At 54.0% G+C, this 19,305-nt stretch overlaps 2 protein-coding genes across 3 annotated transcripts; both read left to right on the top strand.

The window, feature by feature from the left end:
• Positions 1-163: 163 nt before the first annotated feature.
• Positions 164-19,305, top strand: LCNL1 (lipocalin like 1). 2 transcript variants are annotated; one of them, XM_065648555.1, is made up of 7 exons: positions 164-550; positions 830-969; positions 1,497-1,567; positions 2,148-2,258; positions 2,767-2,868; positions 3,501-3,526; positions 19,296-19,305. In XM_065648555.1, exons 1-6 carry the CDS (start codon positions 455-457, stop codon positions 3,524-3,526), a joined length of 546 nt encoding a protein of 181 aa, XP_065504627.1. In that variant the 5' UTR covers positions 164-454; the 3' UTR covers positions 19,296-19,305. The 2 variants fall into 2 exon arrangements, with proteins under 2 accessions (XP_065504627.1, XP_065504625.1); XM_065648553.1 differs by lacking the exon at positions 19,296-19,305 and adding an exon at positions 4,115-4,274 and having other exon boundaries at positions 165-550.
• LOC135996494 (olfactory receptor 10A7-like) lies at positions 17,611-18,597 on the top strand. Its single transcript, XM_065648547.1, has one exon. It carries the CDS (start codon positions 17,611-17,613, stop codon positions 18,595-18,597), a length of 987 nt encoding a protein of 328 aa, XP_065504619.1.

The following is a 19,305-nucleotide window of genomic DNA, read 5'->3' as shown; positions in this document are numbered from 1 at the left end:
CTCGGCGCAGATGCCAACCTGGCCAGAGGGACGGGCCACTGGTGACAGTGCTGCTGTGGCCCTTGCCGGGAAGGACCTCCCCACTCCTCCCGGCAGCACCCGGTCAGTAAGCCAGGAAACAAAAGGTCTCTTTGTTCTTTCACAAGTGACTCAAGAAGTTGGGAAAGTCCTAAATTTCAGTGCTGGTGCAACAGTTTTTGCAACTTTGCTTCTCAGCCCTTTCCCGGATCTTGCAGGAACTTCCCTTCTTCTGTAAGACTGGACCCTGTTTACCCAGGGGTGACTTCAGCCCTTTGAAACCACCACCTTGTCCCAGCCACACGGGTGCTTTATCCGTGCAGCTCGGCAGGCAGCGCCGGGGCGGGTGGAGGGGAGGAGGGCACGGCACTATAAAGCCGGCAGCGCTGACACCGCTTCCCATCCCGCCGGTGAAGCCGGAGGAGGCTGTGGGGAGATGAGAACCGCGGTGCTGAGCCTGGGGCTGGCCCTGCTCTGCTGCCTGCGCACGGAGGCTGAGGAGCTCGGGGCTGTGGGGCTGGACAAGAGCAAGGTGATCCCTGGGGAAGGGGAGGTGGGAGCGGGGTCTCTGGTCAACAGGGTGGGCACTGGAGAGGTGTTTTGGTACTGGGGACAGCTGGAGACACTGCAGCCACTGCTGTCACAGCCAGGTGGGGGCAGTGACTCAGCTCTAGTGCAGTTGCCTCAGCAGGGATTTTGGTGCCCAGAGGGGACTCAAGTGTCCCATGGCCTGAGGGTGTCCTGGCTCAGTCCCCAAGCGGGGACAGCCCCTGGTTGCTCCTCTGGACTCACAGCCCACCCTCACTGCCAGATTGCAGGGAAATGGCACATTGTTGCTCTGGCCTCCGACTCCGAGAGCTACCTCCAAAAGAAGGACGAGCTGAAGATGGCAATGGCCACCATCGCGGTCCTGGGGGAGGGTGACCTGAAGGTCTCCTTTGCCATTCCCACGTAAGTGCCAAGTGCTGTTCTTCACGGGCTTCACTGACTGACCTCCTCCCTGGACCTTGACCGGTGGGTCTCCACCTGGGTGCCTCCACCCAGCACCCACCAAAGCCCTGGGCAGGGGGTGAGGCAGGGCCACCAGCCCTACGGTTTGAAACAGGGGCTTGGGAGAGCTGCAGCATGGAGACCACTTCTTCAGGGCAGCACCAGTCAGGAGCGGTCCCACCACGGAGGCTGAGGCATCCCGCTGCTCCCAGCAGGGGTGCAGCAGGATGATGAGGGACCCTATGATCAAACCTTTTCCAGCAGGGCCGGCCTCATCCCACCAGCTCAGAGCATGTCACCCCATGGGGATCCCCGGGTGCCAGCACTGCCGACACAGGCATTCGTTGCTCCAAGGGTCTCATCTGTCCCCCTGGCCCTGGCCACACCATCTCATTCCTGAACAGCGAGTCCCATGTTTGGGGCAGCGACCCGGGGAGCAGAAGGGGGGTCACATCACCTCAGCTGGAGTATCCTTCACTGTTTTGCAGCCCGGAGGGATGTAAGAAAAGAGAGTCAATCTACAAGCAAACAGGCGTCCCGGGTGAATACCACAGCTCTGGTGAGTGGGGGGTGCCCAGGCCCTGAGATGGGACTGGGACACTTCTCAACATCCCTGTCTGAAGCAGCAGTTGTCCCTGGGGATATGTCCCTCAGGGGTGCCTGTCTGAGGTCCTGGGGTGGGACATCCCTCTGTCACTGGTCACCAGCTGCAGCCCAGGACTGGTGACCCTCCAGCATGGTGGACCCCCTGCTCCTTCCCTCTGGGAAGCTGCTCTAAGACAGACACATTCAGACTGATCTTAAACCCTGGGGAAAAGCAGGTTCATTCTGAAATGGGGCTGTGGATGGATGTTCCCAAGAGATGAAGCAAGACTGATTTCCCACCAGCCCCATCTCAAGTGTTGATCTGATACAGGCCAGGCTACTCCACTGTCTGCAGTGACCATTCCTGACCCTCCTGTGTTCCTGTTCCTGTCCCTCTGCTCCGCTGTGGCCTGTGTGCTCCCCCCAGCTTTCAAAGGAGCCTTAGCAAGAGGAAAAAACAGGAGAGGGATACACAGGACTGGCTCCCTTTTGCAGTGTGGGAGTTCTCAGGAGCAGGTAATTAATTTTTTGCTTTCCTCCACGTCCTTTTGCAGACAGAGGCAATAAAACGGTGCAGGTGGTGGATACCGACGGCAAGACGTACGCAGTTATCTTTGCCTCCAGAGTGAAGGACGGGAAGACCTTGCACATGCTGAGGCTCTATAGTGCGTAACCAGTGACAGTCTGACTGGGGAACAGCTCAGAGGTGTTGGGTGCTTCGCCATGTTCCGAGGAGTTGGGGCCCCATGGGACAGACCCCTCCTCACCGCTGCCCTCCTGCCGGGACCTCTTGTGTGGGGCAGGAGCAGGGCAGGGGAAGGGGCAGTGACTTGGGGCTGGCAGGGGAGGCTGGGCTCGGGCTTCTGCACGGTGCTGGGAGTCCATGGCCTTAGATAAATCTCTTGGTGAAATGAGATGAAGAGTAGGGGGTCCCGCTGCAAGGGGGGCAGAAATGGTAGAGGTGGGGACCAAAAGAGCAGACACTGTGCTGGTGCCAGGACCTCTGCTTCATGTTGTCCCCTGGGAGCGGTGTGTCCTGTGCCTGGCCACCACCCTCCAGGACCTCTACCACTGCCTCCAGCCTTCTCCCAGGGACCATTGTCCATCCCATCCTCACCCAGGAGATAAAGGGATGGGCCACAGCCTGGAGCTAACTCTTGTCTTTGCCTTTAGGCAGAACCCAGGAGGTGAGCCCCAAAATCACAACGCTGTTCAAGACGATTGCGAGGGAGAAGAGCTTCACTGATGAGATGATCAAGATGCTGCCCAGCCAGGGTGAGCATTGCCCAGCACCGTGTTGGGCTGGATTGGTTGATGTGGGGAGTCAGGACATAGAATAGAGTAGAATCATTTCGGTTGGAAGAGACCCTCAAGATCATCGAGTCCAGCCATAACCTAACCTGACTCTAGCACTAAACTATGGCCCTAAGAACCTCATCTAAATGCCTTTTAAACACCTCCAGGGATGGTGACTCCACCACTGCCCTGGGCAGACTGTTCCAATGCCTGGCAACCATTTCTGGGAAGATTTTTTTCCTAATATCGAATCTAAACCTCCCCTGGCACAACTTGAGGCCATTTCCTCTTGTCCTATCACTTGCCACTTGGGAGGAGAGACCGACACCCTCCATGCTCCAACCTCCTTTCAGGCAGCTGTAGAGAGCGAGAAGGTGTCCCCTCAGCTCCTACTCAAGACTGAACAGCCCCAGTTGGGGCTGCCAGCAGGGACCAGCTCAGCCCATCATTGCCACCACTTTGTGGTCTGAGCTGGCAGGAGAAAGTGCTCTGGCTTGGCACGATACGACTTTCACCTTGCTCAAGTTCATTCCTGGGTTGTCTGTTTTGGGTGCTAAATGGGACTAGCCAGACCACAGCCCTGCACTCAGCCTTGGTCTTTATTTTCACAGAGGAGTGCAGCGTTGATGGAGCGTAGGTGAGTTGCTGCAGCTCAACATGGTGTTTGCAATGTCCTCACCTGGAAATTGCCCCCCTTGGTGCACCAGCAAGGGCCACCATGAACTCCTCAAACTACTGGGGGCTGAGTGGTTTGAACCTGTGCTGGAGCTTACACCCAGGTAGGACTGTTCCCTTTGCAGCTGCCCCTTGGTGGGGACCCCCAGGGCGCAGCTACCCAGTGGTGAGCAATGGCATCTGCACCAAAACCATCGGTTCAGTGGAGAAATGGCTGCAGAGCTCATCCAGCAGCACAGACTGGGACACCGGCTCTTGCCAAAGTGACCTTGGGGTTGTAGACCCACAAAACTGGCCAGAGGTTGGGTCGGTGTCTCACCATGCAAAACATGATTGTTGTTGGCCCACCCTGGCACATGATCTCCCACCACACTGGTACATATTCAGTTGTAGGTGTTAGCTAGAAATCCATCGCTGGAGGTGGCTCAACCTACAGGTCTGGAGAGAACTTGAAGAGAAAGCACTGATTATGGTGGAGAGACCTGCTGGGTCCTCTCAGTTGGCCTCCTCACTTCCAGTACTCAGCCCACTTCTCCCGACTCTTTTCTAGGAGATGGTGGATGCTCCTGCTGAGCAATGCAAGACCCGTGGTCTGAAGCTCCAGCCTCCTGCTCTGCTATCATCTCCTGAGCTCAGTGGTCAAGGCTCTGACACATCTCCTGCTCCGCCAGCACACAGTCCTTGCCTTTTGCCAAATAAACAGAAACTTATCCTGGAGCTTCATGTAACTATCTGAGGAGATCCTGGGGTGCTTGGGCATGTGACTCTTCTGTTGTCCTCCTGGGGTCTGTGGATGGTGAACAGCCAGGGGTGATCCTGAGCTGAGCTCACCCAAGTGAGAGCATTTTCAGAGCCCACCAGCATTTTCCCTCCTGGATGCCTCCAGCGGGGAGGCCCACGGCCAGGCAGAGGTGGGGCGAGGGGCGCACTGAGCCTGGAAATCCTGTGGGCACAAGGAGCTGGGTGGAGAAAGGCCATGGGACTTGGTCACAGAGACTGAGGTTGGAGTTTGGAGGGCTGTGACCACCACCAGCACCAGCCAACTCAGCTCCTGTCCGCTCACCCTGCTGTGATCGCAGCCCTCTGGAGACCCAGCATGCAGCAGCTCAGGCTGGGCCTGGGCAGGGGCAAGACTCTGCTGTGGGGCCTCTCAGCGCGTGGTGCTGCAGGGCTGGTGGAAGGTGGGATGTAGGTGTCTGAATCCTCTGGACCCAAACCTGGAGAGCTGGTGTGGGGCTGCACGTGGTCTCTACCCCTGGGCACCACGCAGAGAAATCCCACCCTGAAGTCAGATTATCTGCTGGTGGTGGACATCTGCCTTCAGAAACTATCTTCCTTTGATGTTATATTTCTGAAACCGCACTCCATCCTTCCCTTCCTCCTCTCTGCAGCTCCTCACATCCACCCAGGAGAAACCACAACCTGCCCAGGGTAAACAGTGACCACAGCAAAGCCCCAGCCCCTCCTGCATGCTCATCTCCAGGGCAGTGCTCACAGGCACCAAGGTCTGTCAGGGTATGAAGCACCTTGTTCCCCTCCTGGGAAAGGAAGTTCCTCCAAAATCCTCTCCGGCCTTTCCACCTTGCCCATCCCTGGCCAGTGTTTGTTTCAGCCTGGGACCTGCCCCGCTGCTGTGTGACAGTGGCAGGTACCAAGGGAAGGTGTCCCAGCAGCTGAGTGCCTCGTGATGTTCCCAGGTGCTTCTGCCTCCTCCCAGGGACTGGGAAAATACATTTGAGAAACTGCCCCTCCTGATCTTGGTACTGAGTGGGGATGGGAGACGAATGTGTCCCAGCAGCAGCGCAGCAAGGGACCTTACTGGGACTTCCCAACCCAGTGTCATCTCCAGCCTCTTTGGAAGAACCCAACATCTCCAGCAGGAACTCTGTGTGGCTGTACTACCGTTCAGCAAGACCTGGACAGACTGCAGGAGTGGGCAGAGAAGAACCTGATGGAATTCAGCAAAGGCAAGTGTAGGGTCCTGCACCTGGGGAGGAGCAACCCCCGGCACCAGCAGACCAGTGGACCTGCTGGAATGCAGCTCTGCAGAGAAGGACCTGGGAGTTGTGGTGGAAAACAGGGTGACCATGAGTCAGCAATGTGGCCTTGTGGCCAAGGAGGCCAATGGGACCTGGGGTGCGTGAGGAAGAGTGTGAGCAGCAGGTCGAGGGAGGTTGATCCTCCCCCTCTGCTCTGCCCTGGTGAGGCCCCATCTGGAGTTGTGTCCAGTTCTGGGCTCCCTGGTTTAAGAAGGACAAGGAATCACTGGAGAGAGTCCAATGGAGAGCTACAAAGATGATGAGGGGCCTAGAGCACATTTCTTATGAAGAGAGGCTGAGAGAGCTGGGGCTGTTCAGCCTGGAGAGGAGAAGCTGAGAGGGATCTGATCAATGTGATCAATATCTCAGGGTGGGTGTCAAGAGGATGGACCAGACTCTGTTCAGTGGTGCCCAATGCCAGGGTGAGGGGCAACGGGGACATACACAGGAGGTTCCATCTGAACATGATGAAGAACTTCTCCACTTTGAGGTGCCAAAGCCTGGACCAGGCTGCCCAGAGCGGGTGTGGAGTCTCCTTCTCTGGAGACATTCAAGACCCAGCTGAACACATTCCTGTGCAATCTACTCTAGGTGTACCTGCGTTAGCAGGTGGGTTGGACTAGATGATCTCCAGAGGTCCCTTCAGCCCAAACCAGGCTGTGATTCTGTGATTCTTCCCAGCCATTTGGACTGCATTTGCTGTGTTCTCAAGAGCACTGGGCCCACACACAGCTTTGCCTCAAGGCTTGTTTTTGGTACATGTATCGATGTAGATGAAAACATCCTGCTGCCAGAAACACCCTTTGCCAAGGTCTTTGTGTGACAGGGAGTCCTGGTGTCTCCACGTTGTGTTCCAGTCAAATATTTTCTTCCTGCCATGTGCAGGCACCACCCTGCCAGACAGCCGTGAGATCATTTCTATTTGCCACCAGCATTTTCTGCTCTTCCTTTTGTCCACCTCTTTTCTCCCCGTGCCCCAGAGCAGGATGCTCACAGGCTGCAGCTTCGGATCTTTTCTGGGTGTGAGTCTCCTCCATGCAGAGCAGGCAGGGGGTACCCACCTCAGCCCCCCATGATCCCTCAGCAGTCCCATCAAGCCTGTCCCTGTACCTGCTGCTCACCCACCGCTCACCGGCCGCTGTGCTCCTCTCCCAGCAGCTGCCTGCAGCAGCAGGCAGGTACAGAGGCAAGGAGAAGCACGCAGGAACAGGGCAAAAAGAGGGTTGTACCTGCTCCCCTTTGTCCCCCAGCAAACCAGGCCAGATGTCATTGTGTGTTTAATGACATGGGGCTTTTTTTTCTTTTTCCCCGGAATGTTTCTGTCGAGGTTTGATTGCAGGGTGACAATAAACCGCGGCAGATGTATTGTTAACCCCCTCTCCTCTGCCTCTCTGCCTTCAGCCCCATCCCTCTCCCCCCTTCCCACTAAGGACAGGCGGTTGGGAGGGAAAGACAGACAGAGAGAAGAGAGTTGGAAAAATTAAAAATGTTTTACTAATGCTACTAATAAAAATAGGGAAAATAATACAAACTATACAAAACCAATCTTGAAAGTCCCGGCAGCTGCTCCGGCAGATGTGGGGCCGGCACCCGAAGTCCCGGACTGGACTCTGCAGCCAACCGGAGCTGGATTCAGTCTGTCACTTGGCCTCAGTCCGCAGGGACAACTCACAAGGTCCTCTCCCAATGTCGGCCATAAGGAAAAGGGACAAGATCCTCGTGATCCCCCACTTTTATATGAAGTATGACGTGAATGGGATGCAATACTTTAGTTGGTCAATATTCAGTTCACCTCCTGCCTGCACATCTCGCGAGATGCATCATTATCAATGACCTTGCATTCCATTGCTATGTCTACCAAAACATATACCTAACTTTTCGGAAAAAGGCAATTAATAAGAAGGCTTTAGCTGACAGGGAAATTCACTAAAACAGAAACTTGTTTTTAACAAAACCAGGACAGTTTCTAAGGGTTTCCCAGGTTGAGGCACTTCCTGGCACTGGTGGCATCCCGCAGCAAGGAGCTTCAGCACCGTCTCTATGCTCCCTTTTCTTGTCACTGTGGTTTCACCTGCAGGTCCTTTGCTGCTGCCATGGGAGCGCGGCTGAGATGGGCTGGCCGGGACCGGGACCAGGCTGGTGCAGCAGGGATAAGCCCAGAACCTGGGTTCCAACGGGCTGCTGGAGAGAGCAGAGGCATGTTGGGGCAAGAGAGGTGCTGGACCAGCCTTTATGTGTGAGGAGCAATTTGGAGACATGCAGCTGATGGTTGCGGTGCTTGCCGGTCATGTGAGACTATTGTTTCTATTCTAGATCTTAAATCTTTAACAAGTCTCTTTGCTCTCCCAGTTGTGCCTTTCATCCTCTCTCCCCCCCTGCTCAGGCCAATGTCTCTGCTGGGGCTGGGTGACCAGAACTGGACCTCCGCTCAGCTGAGGGGCTCTGGGTACAGCTCACATTTACATGGTGCCTTGTCCTGTTCCCCAGTCTTCTCCTCATGCTGCCATCTTCTGCACGCGGATGAGATGGTTTACAAGATGTCAGCTCCCTGGGTGATCTTGCTCCCTCTTTCTGTCCCTCAGCCATTCATTCATCCAAGCGAGGATCTTCCTCCCTAGCCTCTGGCAGTTTGTCCCCTGCAAGGGTCTTTGATGAAGACCCTTCCCAGCTGACCAGCACCCATATCTTGTTGACTCTTTCAGAAACAGCATATCTGAGGTGTGATTTTCCCATGCGAAAGTTGGATTCAGTCTCCTCTCATAGAATCATAGAATTGTTTTTGTTGGAAAATACCTTTAAGATCATTGAGTCCAGCCATTAACCCAACGCTGCCAAGTCCACGACTACCCCATGTCCCTGAGAACCTCATCTCCGTCTGTCCAACCCCTCCAGGGATGGTGACTCCAGCACTGCCCTGGGCAGCCTGTTCCAATGCCCCACAGCCCTTGGGGGAAGAAATTGTTCGCCGGATCCAACCTCAGCCTCCCCTGGTGCAACTTGAGGCCGTTTCCTCTGGTCCTGGCGCTTGTTCCTGGGGAGCAGAGCCCGACCCCCCCGGCTCCAAGCTCCTTTCAGGCAGGTCAGAGATCAGAAGGTCTCCCCTCAGCTCCTGTTCTCCAGCTGAACCCCCAGCTCCCTCAGCCGCTCCCATCACACTTGTGCTCCAGCCCCTTCCCCAGCTCCGTTCCTTTCTCTGAACTTATCCACTTTCAATTTCTCCATACATCAGCCAGGTCTGCCATTTACTACAGCTTCTGTATCTGCCCACACTGCATAGAAGATCTACTTGTCTGTTGTGTCTTTACCTCTGACGATCTCTTTAAAAGGCAGCATATTTGCTTCTTCTAATGCTCTGGTGAAAACTAGAGTTAGCAAAGTAAGCAGCAGTGAAAAGCTCGAGTTTCACACCTGATTTACTAAATGACTAAATGTCATCTCCTCTGTCTTACTGCTCACTTGCACTGCTGCATTGGTAGCACAGACCTTTCCAAGTGTTTGCAAAAGAGATCTTCTGCCTGGGATCCACCAAAGCTCCTCCTTAGCCAAGGCAGGTGCAGAGTTTCTTCACTTTTTCTATCAGCTTTTTTTTCTTTGAATACTCACTTTGAATTTGACTTGCTACAGGACAAACATTTAGTAAAGTTAAAATTCTTGATCCTGGTGCTTTTGAAGAAAGGAATATATGTAAATGCAGATGTCATTCCTCAGAGTAGAGGAGCAATGGGACAAATTGCGGTGTCTTCGTCGTTTGTCTTACGTTGTTGCTAGTTACATTACCAGGGTCATTTTACTGTCTTCATGTGGATGCAGCTTCAGCAAGTTTAAGAACATCTATCATATTTCTGATCGACTTCTTTAAATTGATTTAATCGTGCTGTCTTCCATTTAGGCATTCCCTTTGCAAAGTCGTTTAGGGTTTGTATTTGCTAATATCAGCTTAAGTGCTCAGAGAGAAGCTAAGCTGATCTCTGCAGAAAATCTCTGTGTCATATGTGATATTTAATCCTCTTGACTTTCCATTCTTTCCCCTTTTAAATGAGACTGCGTCGGATCGTCTCTGGTTCTGGCTGTCACGAGAGCGGCGTTTTGATTTCAGCCATGGGCAGGTCCCACTGGCTGCTCAGGACCTGTGGGCTCTTGGCCACCCCAAAACCATGAGCCCACCAGTGCACATCCAACCTGCCTGGAGCAACCAGTTGTTAGAGTCTCGTGAATGTCTCCGTGTGTGTGACAGCTGCCAGCACCGCCGTCACCAGCTGGCGTTCTGGTCACCACAGCAGGAGTTGCTCCAATAACATGCAGTCATCCGGTCTTGTCATCGATCTTGGATGGTGCAGAGTCAGACCATGGGGTTCCTCGAGTGCCATTGGAGGTGGGACCTGGTGGACACCATCCCAGCTGAGCCTTTCCCACCCTTCGGGATCTGGGCGATGGGCATTGGCTCTCAACAGCACGGGCATAAATGATTCAAACTCCCACAGGTCAGGAGCGAGTCACCTCTAAATTGCCAATTACTTCTCATAGACACCTCTGTTCTGGTCTGAGCACCACAGAGAAATAAACACTAGTTTTCCTCCCTGGAACTAAAAGCCCCTGGAAGAGGCAGATAAAGCTCCTGTCTCCAGTGGCACAACAAGCTCTCTGGAGCCTTTTCAGAAGTTAAGACTGCAAAAGTTTAGAAACTTTTAATGATACCAGCTGAGACCCATTAGAAGTGAAGGAAAGAAACTTGGGGCTGCTGGGGCAGCAAGGTGCCCTTGTGGCCACAGCTTAATGAGGCCCTGGCACCCAAAGCGCAACTGGCTCCAGATGTTCCCACTTCCTCCAGGTGTTGGAAGCTGTTGAAAACAAGTGCCTATTTTCAACCTGGGTCACCTCAGGACGTGGTTTGTCTCCATGACTAGCTGACCCAATGTGGCCGATGGGAAGTGTCAGGTGGCCTGAAGGTGGGAAGCAATGTGGCTGGTGACTTCCCAAGCTGCCAGGGTCAGCATCTCCAGAAATGTGTGAAGATGCATCAGTCCCCACAATGCCCAATATCAGTGACAATGTGCAAGCTTTGGGGACAGGCTGTTATACCGGAGCTGACATTCAGAGAGGCCCAAGCAGCCCCCAGAATGGAGCGGCACAAACCTCCTGACGTTCAGCCAAGGCAAAGGCAAAGTCCTGCTGCTGGGCTGGCCTGATCCCGTGCAACTGGGCAAACTGGGCCCGCAGGGAGACAGCAGCGTTGCAGGAAAAGCCCGATGTATCTGGCAGGCGACAAGCTGAACATCAGTCAACAGAGTGCCTTTGCAGGAAAGGCAGCAGAAACACCCAGGTCTGGGTTAGTGAAGGGCAGCCGTCACCCCGACAGAGCATTTGTGAGACCGTGCTGGGAGAACCGCGTCCAGTTTAGGGCTCCCCAGTACAGGAACGGCCCTGACAAACCACAGAGACCTCAGTGGATGACACAAAGCTGGTCGGGGCCTGGAGCACAGCATGTACAAGGAGAGGCTGAGCAAGGGGGGCTGGTCTTCAGAAGAGAAGGCAAAGAAGACATCTGGCCGCTGTCTTCAGCTGCCTCGGGAGGATCTGGAGAAGATGCAGCCACACTCTTCCCAGAGTGGTAGGATGAAGGGCAATGGGCACGAGCTGTAACACAGCAAACTCCAGTAGGACAAAAGGAGAAAGTTCTTCATCATGAAGGTGATCCTGCACTACAGCAGGTGTCCAGAAATGTGGTGGAATCTCCATCCTTGGAGGTATCCAAACTGAGGTGGACAAGTCCCTGAGCAGCCTGCTCTAACTTTAAAGCTGTTTCAGCTCTGAGCAGGAGCTGGATTAGAGACCCCTGAGGTGCCCTCCAGCCAAAATCCTCCTGTGGTTCCCCAGGCCATGGAGATGTGCAAACAAGATGGATAACAAGGAACCCAGCTGAACACAGCCAGCTGAGCACCCAGTGCTCATAGAAGTTATTTATTCATTATTGACCACCCATAAATTAACTATAATTTTGGCCGATACCAGGGAAGATGCCTGCTCTGAACATGTGTGCTCTCAATGTGCTCTTGGCTCTCCCTGCCCTGCCCCTGCGGCCACCCCCTGTGCTGCCAGACACCCGCAGGCAGAGCAGGGAAAGGCTGAGGCTGCTGTGGTGAAATAGGAGGGAGACTTTGGGCTCCAAAACACAGCTGCGTGCAGTGGAAATGGGAAGAGGGGTTGGGCTGGAGGGGCAGGGAGAAGTGCCACATCAGGGAGAGGTGCTCCTGGTTCTGGCCAGCATTCCCATTGCTTTCGCCTCCCCGAAGATGTGGATGTCCTCCGGCCCTATGCTGACCCTTGCAGATTGGTACATCTGAGGGAAAACCTCCTTTCCAGACTCCCGGATTTCTCAGAGGTGGAAGGTCTCAGAGCAGCGGTTCAGAGAAGCAAAGCACCTTACATTGCTAGAACTCCTTGAGTCACTCAAGTCTAGATCAGCTCATCTAGAAGAAACCAAGGTTATCCAGCAAAGCCTGGATGTTGCAAAAGTGGAGAAAACAAGCTAGAAAAGAAAAGCACAGGCTGAAGAGCCAAACTCTGGCATATTCCTGGACTAAGGCTCTTGCTTAAGGACATCTCTGAGCCACTCTATCTGCAGAGCCCACCGCAGGACCACTCCTCTATGTGTCTTTGACTGCTAAGAAGTTCAAAGACAACTTCAGACCTGCCCCCCAGCCCTAGCCTCTGGAGGTTTGGGGCCCTCAGGGGGGATGTCCACAGTCAGGCACTGAGCACAGGACCGTCACATCGTGTTCCCTCGCAGCGTGCTTCTCTGCTTCCGCAGCATCCCACAGCACTGTGCCCGAGGGGCTGTGCGGAGCAATTATGGAGTCTGCTGTAACAAGGGATCTTTTCCCAGGTGCCCGCCAGGAGTATATTGAAATCACCCCCATGTCCCAAACAGCTAGTGCTGCCAGACACACCTGGTGTGAACAGAGAAAGTATTTTCAAGGTAAGTTGTGCAGGCACTGGGTCACCAGTGTCCCCAACAGCTGTGCAGGTGAGTGTTTGAGGGCAGGACAGCTGGAGGATGGAGGAGGGAAGGAGTCAGCCCCATGTCGGGGTCCTGCGAGGTCAGCTCTGCCCTGCTCTGCCCTGTGCCGCCTCCACAACCAGCAGACATGGGTGTCCTTGCAGTTCCTCTCATGGCCCAGCAGCCAGATGAGTACCTGGATGCCTGGTACGGGTCTCAAAGTTCACAGCACCGCCGCTCTCCTGCTCACAGCATGGCAGAAGCCCTGCCCCTCCTGCAGACACGGCTCTGCCCGGCTGCAGACTGTCCCTCTTCCCCTGTGCCGCAGCATCTTTCCCGGCAGCGTTCCTGGTCTGCCCGGGGTGCGGCTCTGCAAACACAGCGAGGCCGTGGGTTTAGCCTGTGCTTCGCACAGAGCAGCACCCATCAGCTCCTCCTGGGTCTACCTCGAGCTCACTTTTCTCATGTTAGATTTGATTGCGAATCAAAGGCAATTTAATTAGCAGAAAGGAAAACAGACACTTCCAATGACTGGCTGATCACCCAGCTAGTGACTATCAGATCAACAGATTTAATTGCAAACCCCTACAGTTATCAGCAAATGAAATGAAGATGCCACTTGCATCCTGGTTACACACCACATTTGAGATGTCCTCTGCACTGGCTCGCGGGCTGCAGGGCACTGCTGGGGGGCACACGGAGTCTGCTGTGCCTCATCCCTCCTGCGCCTCCAGCCACCAGTGAGGCAACTGGTGCCAGAGAAGCCAAACTGTTTTTCTGGTAGCCCAGACTGTGGTGCTGCCCTGGGGAGAGCAGATCCTGGGTGTGCCCACAGCTCTGGGGAGGCCACGGGGCGCAGGGAGGGAGCTGGGGGTGGGTGCCCTCCCCAGGGGTCTCGTGCCGCATTTGTCTGTGTGCCATCTTCCAGGTGAACCAGGCAGGTAGTTTTCCACCTGTGCTTCATTACATCAATGCAAAGGCTCTGTGGACATCTACTTATACTTAGAAGAGATTTATTTTAGGTAAAGGGAAAAGTTTTAAATGGTGACAAAAAAATTTAGGAACCAAAATCCCTCCTGCCTTTGCCCCATGAAAAGCGCGCTTTGAGCTCCCTCTTGAGAACTCATCATGTGAGACCTCGACTCCTTGTGCAAACCCTGGTGCATTAGATCTAAGGAGGTGATCCCTGGGTCCAAGTCATTTTTTAAATGGGGTTTAAGCTGCCAGCTCTGCAGGTTTGTCCATGCCAGGGTTACCCACAGCAGCATGCCTGAGCAAAGGGCTCCGCTCATGATGCTGCAGTCGTCTCCTTGCTTGACCTCCCCGGGCTGAGCACGTCGGACTGCGTCCTCTCCAATGGACTCTCCCCTCTCCAGCCATCCTGGCAGCCTGGCTCAGCTTTCTTCTCCCTGAGTGGACTTCCCACCCCTGCGCACCACCCAGCAAGGTCTCACTAAAGTACGTATCACAGAATCAGTATTTTCGCACGTGGACTGGAAACCTTTCCTGCTGTCCCCAAGACCAGTTTGGCATCCCGTGCCACACTCACGGCTCGTGACTGCTCTGGGCTGACCCAGCCACTGTGTCTCCACCGAGGACCCTGTAGGCAGGCAGACTGCTCTGTAGTCCCAGGGCGCCTGTGCCCACTCAGTTTTCTTTCTTTTTCTTTCCTCTCAAGCCTTGCAAACACCCAATGCTGGATTCCTCTTCTCCCATCAAACCTAGCCCCGTCACGAAGACACTTTGCACACTCGCTGCTGGAGCAGCACCGTTCATTCCTCCTGAATTCAGGTGCAGCCACGCTCTCCTCCCACAGCCCTGCTGACATGGAGCAGACCTGTCAAGGCCCTCCTCCCTCCTTGATGCTGCTGTCCCCATGCCCTCGTGTTGTCACCAGACACACACCTTTACCATAAATTGTCATTGTCCTCCTTGAAAACTGGGAGTGGGCGATGTCTGAGCTCCAGGGCACCAAAGTGAGAAGCACTGCAGGGCTGCCTGTCCTTCAACATGACATATATTAATCTCATAATACTACAAGCAATTTTCAAAGTCTCACTTCACCTTTCAGTGCAGACTTTGCTTACCACTTTTCAGGCTCTTTTCTTTCCTTGAAGACTTTCCACTCTTTCGAAATATCCTCCTTGGTGTACATACATGGCTCATTTGCTAGGGGAGAAGCCCTGCTCCACCAGCCTCTCCCTCATTCTTGAGAGGGAGTTCTTAGTTGGGCTTTACACCTTTGCTTTCACAAAATTCCAGCTCTTTTCTACTTTTGCATGCTTGACTTCCCAAATATGCCCAGCCACAGTCACCAGCTCTCCTCACTTGTCCTGATTTGTGCTTGTTCACAGTCACAGCCACCAATCTTCTCTTTTATGCAAAATGGCTTTGACTCATGACTACCCTAGCTGAAGCTATTTTCCCAGATAACTCTTCTAAAACCAGCCTATTTTTCAGGAATGGGTACAAAAAACCCCATAAGCTCACATCATGCTGTAACCTAGTGAAGACATACGTGAGATGTCATATCCAAGGATATCTGGAATGACTGTTGCAGACAAAGCTGTGATTTATAACCCTCCTCCTCCTCAAAGAGTTACTCTTCCTGGAACAATTTTTCTCCTGGGGCTTTGTCCTGACCCCATTCTAGCTGGGGGATCTGCAACAGACTCCCAGCATGGTCCAGGCAGACCTTCCTTTCCCTCCTTCCCAGGGCGATTTAGATCCAGGAAGATCTTTTGATGGTGCCTTTCAATGTCTGGTGCTGTGCTACCTTTCCTACTCGACTCCCTTGCTTGCCTTCTCCTCCTGTGACCTCCATGGCCTCTGCTCTGGTCACACCAGCTATTTGTCTGACCTTGGGGAACATCTGCTGCCATGGATGGCTCCATGTACTAGTTTGAGTTGTTCCTCTATACCAGCTTTGAATGAGGCCAAAATTGTTTGTGTTATTTAGACTGGGTGAGGTTTGGGGGTCCCTTCCAGCCCAAACTGTTCAATGATTCTATGAAGTCAGGCAAAGCTGACAGAGCCAAGAAAGCATCTTGCTGGTGCTTGGGCGGTGGGGACCCAGCTTTCCTCCATCTCCCCCAGAAGGCTGATTCAGGGGTGCTGGTGGAGAGCTGGGCTGGTCATGAGAACCTCATCCCCACCAAAGAGGTTTTGCTACTCTTTGGGCTTGTGCAAAGCCGTGTGACAGCAGTGTCAGCATGGCCACTGTCCTCCAGGTGTTACAGGAAAGCCCTGGGAAGGATGTATTTGGAAAACATCATCTGCCCAGGCATCCAGAGCACAGGCCTGTGTCCTGCTCTCCAGCACACACTCCCCAAGTGGGATCCCATCCTAGCACAGAGGGAAACGTGGACTCTTCTCATCGCTCTGAAATTACTTACGTTAATGCTTGGACTCAATGATCTTGAGGGTCTCTTGCAACCAAACCGATTCTCTGGTTTTATGATTTCCTATGGACTACCTGCTCTTCCTGAGCCAGAGGAGACACCAGCCTTTTGCTGCCCATACCGCTTTCCCAGCTGCTCTAAGCACCACAGGTGCTTCCCATCCCTCTATGGTTTTGCCCTTGTGTCCCAGCTCCTACTCTTCCAGCACATCCCAAACCAACATGGAGGGTACACGCCTCTGCTTCCACCTCTGTTCTCTTCCTGGCATCAGATCCCCAAAGGTCTCTCTGCTCCCACTGGTGTGGCTCCCTGCATTTGGAGGAGGTGTCCGTGGGGGCTCCCAGTGGCTCCAGCACCCCAGCCCTTCTCATGGCACTGAGCCTTGGGCCGGCCGGTCCCCTTTGCCCCACACACACCCACCCTGACTGCTGGGCACCAGGACAAACCCACAGCCCGTCCTTGCACCTTTGGGCTGTGGAGCACATGCCCAGCATGGTGGAGTGGTCCTTGTTCCCTCTTGGAGGGAGCCTGCAGTGTCACGGAATCAGAGAACCACGTTGGTCGGAAGAGACCCTTAAGATCATCGAGTCCAACCATAACCTAACTCTGGCACTAAACTGTGTCCCTAAGAACCTCATCGTTTGAGGGTGCTCGGTTCCCCTCAGCCTGGCACCCACCTCCTCTTTGCACCTGGCAGATGCTCCCACGCCTGTCCCTGGAAGGACCTGGTGACAGCTCTGGCAGCTGCTTTTGGGCTCGTGTGAATCTCTGACCATCTCCTTATTGGTCTTCCTGTGGATTCAGTAGTTTTAGGTTCACACTCAAAATCTTCTGTATCTCATCTTCATTTATTCCTGAGCTCCAGTTTCTCATTAGATTCATAGTCTTTCCTTTTTCCTTAAAGGTAGTGGCTCTGCTTTTTCTTCTCACCCTCAAGCCTTTGAATTACACAATCATCTTCAGGTGCCTTTCTGGTCCTCCTGTGATCTCTCAGAGGTCCCTCCCTTTGCTTTCTATGTGTGAGCATGAAGCCAACATCTTTACATTGCAATATTTCCAAGCAGACACCTTTGTCTCTAAGACTTATCAAACTTTTTTCTTTGGAGGGGGATAAGGTCTGCTCCTACAATCTGTGTTGGAGAAGGGAAGCAAGAGATCTTTCTGTATCCTCACTGATGGAGTAAACATATTTTTCTCCCATGAAGGGCAGCTACTGTTCAGCAAGGCAGGGTCCAACCTGCCACGTTTTGTGGGATCTTCAGACCACACTCCAGTCGAACCCCAGGAAACCTGGAGCAGGGCAAGGAGCTGCTCTCATCCACTCTCATTTGACAGTCCGTGCGGTCCTTACTGACCACAGCGGTGAGGTCTCAGCTCTCTCTGTTGTCTTTCAGGTGACACAGAGTTGGGGGTTGCCTTGAGGCTCAAAACCCCACGGGCTGAGACTCACCACCAACCCCACAGATGTGTCCCCTGGGGCGCGGTGTGAGGAGTGCCGGGGGACACAGCTCCAGCCCCTGCGCAGCAGGGCCAAGGGCTGGTGATCTCCATGGCAGGGTTGAACACTTGCTCTTCTACCTGTCCTTGTCTCCTCCTGCTCTCCTTGTAGATGAGCCCTGAACCCCTGCAGCAGGGAAATCTCAGCAGCCCCACCATGTTCCTTCTCCTGGGGTTCTCCAGTGCCTACAGAGCATGGGTGACCCTCTGCCTCTGCCTGTGCTTCTCGCTCATCTACCTGGTTACAGTGCTGGGGAACCTGCTCATCGTGACCCTTGTCTGGCTGGACACCCACCTGCACTCCCCCATGTATTTCTTCCTGGGCCACCTCTCCTTCCTGGACATCTGCTACTCCTCTGTCACCCTCCCCAAGATCCTCAGAGATGCCTTCGCACCACAGAAGACCATCTCCTTTGTGGGCTGCATCACGCAGATCTACTTCTTCCTTTGCTTTGGTGGCTCTGAGTGCATGCTCCTGGCTGCCATGGCCTACGATCGGTACCTGGCCATCTGCCACCCCCTCCACTACCCAGCACTCATGAGCAGGAAGATGTGTCACTGCTTAGTGGCTCTTTCGTGGCTGAGCGGCTCCATCTCGTCTCTGATCCAGGCCTTCCTCACATCCCGCTTGCCCTTTTGTGGGTCCAACAGGATTGACCACTTGTTTTGTGAGATACCCTTCTTGCTGAAGGTGTCCTGCAGCCCTAATGCTCCTCTCAACAAGGCTGCCTTATATGTTTTTGCTGGGACTATAGCAATGGGCTCTTTTCTCCTGACCGTGGTGTCGTACGTTCACATCATCGGCGCTGTCCTCCGGAGGGGCATGGGGACGCAGAGGGCGTTTGCCACCTGCACCTCCCACCTGATCGTGGTGTCCCTGTTCTTTAGCACAGGGGCTGTCGCGTACCTGTCACCTCACTCCAGCAGCTCCATGGAAACGGATAAGGTCCTCGCCCTGCTGTACGCTGTTGTGACCCCCATGCTCAATCCCATCATCTACAGCTTGAGAAACACCGAGGTCAAAGGGTCCATCAGGAAAGCCCTGCGCACGGGGGTGTCACCGGTGTGCACCAAGGGTCTGGGCATCACTGCGGAGTGACCCCCTCCCCATGCCAGGGATGCAGCTCTCGGTGACACAACACACGAGGGCTCTGGGGCTCCGGGTCGGGCAGTGCCACATGGTGCTGGTGGGCGCACAGTCGGTGGCTCCTCGCTCTTCCTCACCAGCACATCGGTGCTCAGGGGGACCCGGGGGCTGGGTACCTACCTCACAGCAGGGTCTCCCTTTGTGTCTGGAAGCCCCTGGCACAGCTGGCTTGAATTCACACCGCCAGCTGCAGAAAGCCCAGCTCACACAAGTGCGACCCCAGGGAGGTGAGCTGTGTGTCATCCCAGGAGAGGGTGAGACAATGCAGAGCACTGCTGAGGTCTTCTACCTCTTGAACCAGTGGCAGAAGGATGGCACACAACATCCTCTGGAGACCTGAATAGACTAGGAGTGGATTTTGTAAAATTGCTAATTGCTTGGCCACAAGAATTGTCCCAGTAAGTAGTTCTGGGAACTTTTTTTCCGAAGAAATAGGTATTGCCCAGGTAGAAGAGCTATAGTGGCCGTCCACATGCTGCCTCTGATAGGACAGTGCCCTTGGTAAGCCTCGATTTTTTTAATCTTTTATCTACACCAGGGCTTTGCCAGGCTTTCTGGAAAGAGCTTTAATTCCTAAGCAGAGCCCTTTCTGAGGTGAAACACTGTGCAACGCACAGCAGTAATACATGGCTTTTTGCATCTCCTCTTAAATGGTGGATA

Source organism: Caloenas nicobarica, chromosome 19 (assembly GCF_036013445.1).
Source record: "Caloenas nicobarica isolate bCalNic1 chromosome 19, bCalNic1.hap1, whole genome shotgun sequence".
NCBI classification, from domain to species: Eukaryota; Metazoa; Chordata; class Aves; order Columbiformes; family Columbidae; genus Caloenas; species Caloenas nicobarica.
This window is presented reverse-complemented; position numbering and strand designations above follow the sequence as displayed.

What these genes read in the sequence shown, in the direction of transcription:
- LCNL1 (XM_065648555.1), top strand. Translation starts at nt 455, where the DNA reads ATGAGAACCGCGGTGCTGAGCCTGGGGCTGGCCCTGCTCTGCTGCCTG. An exon ending in GGGTGAATACCACAGCTCTG is followed by an intron (nt 1,568 to 2,147) that starts GTGAGTGGGGGG and finishes GTCCTTTTGCAG; the next exon opens with ACAGAGGCAATAAAACGGTG. An exon ending in CAAGATGCTGCCCAGCCAGG is followed by an intron (nt 2,869 to 3,500) that starts GTGAGCATTGCC and finishes TTATTTTCACAG; the next exon opens with AGGAGTGCAGCGTTGATGGA.
- LOC135996494 (XM_065648547.1), top strand. Translation starts at nt 17,611, where the DNA reads ATGAGCCCTGAACCCCTGCAGCAGGGAAATCTCAGCAGCCCCACCATG.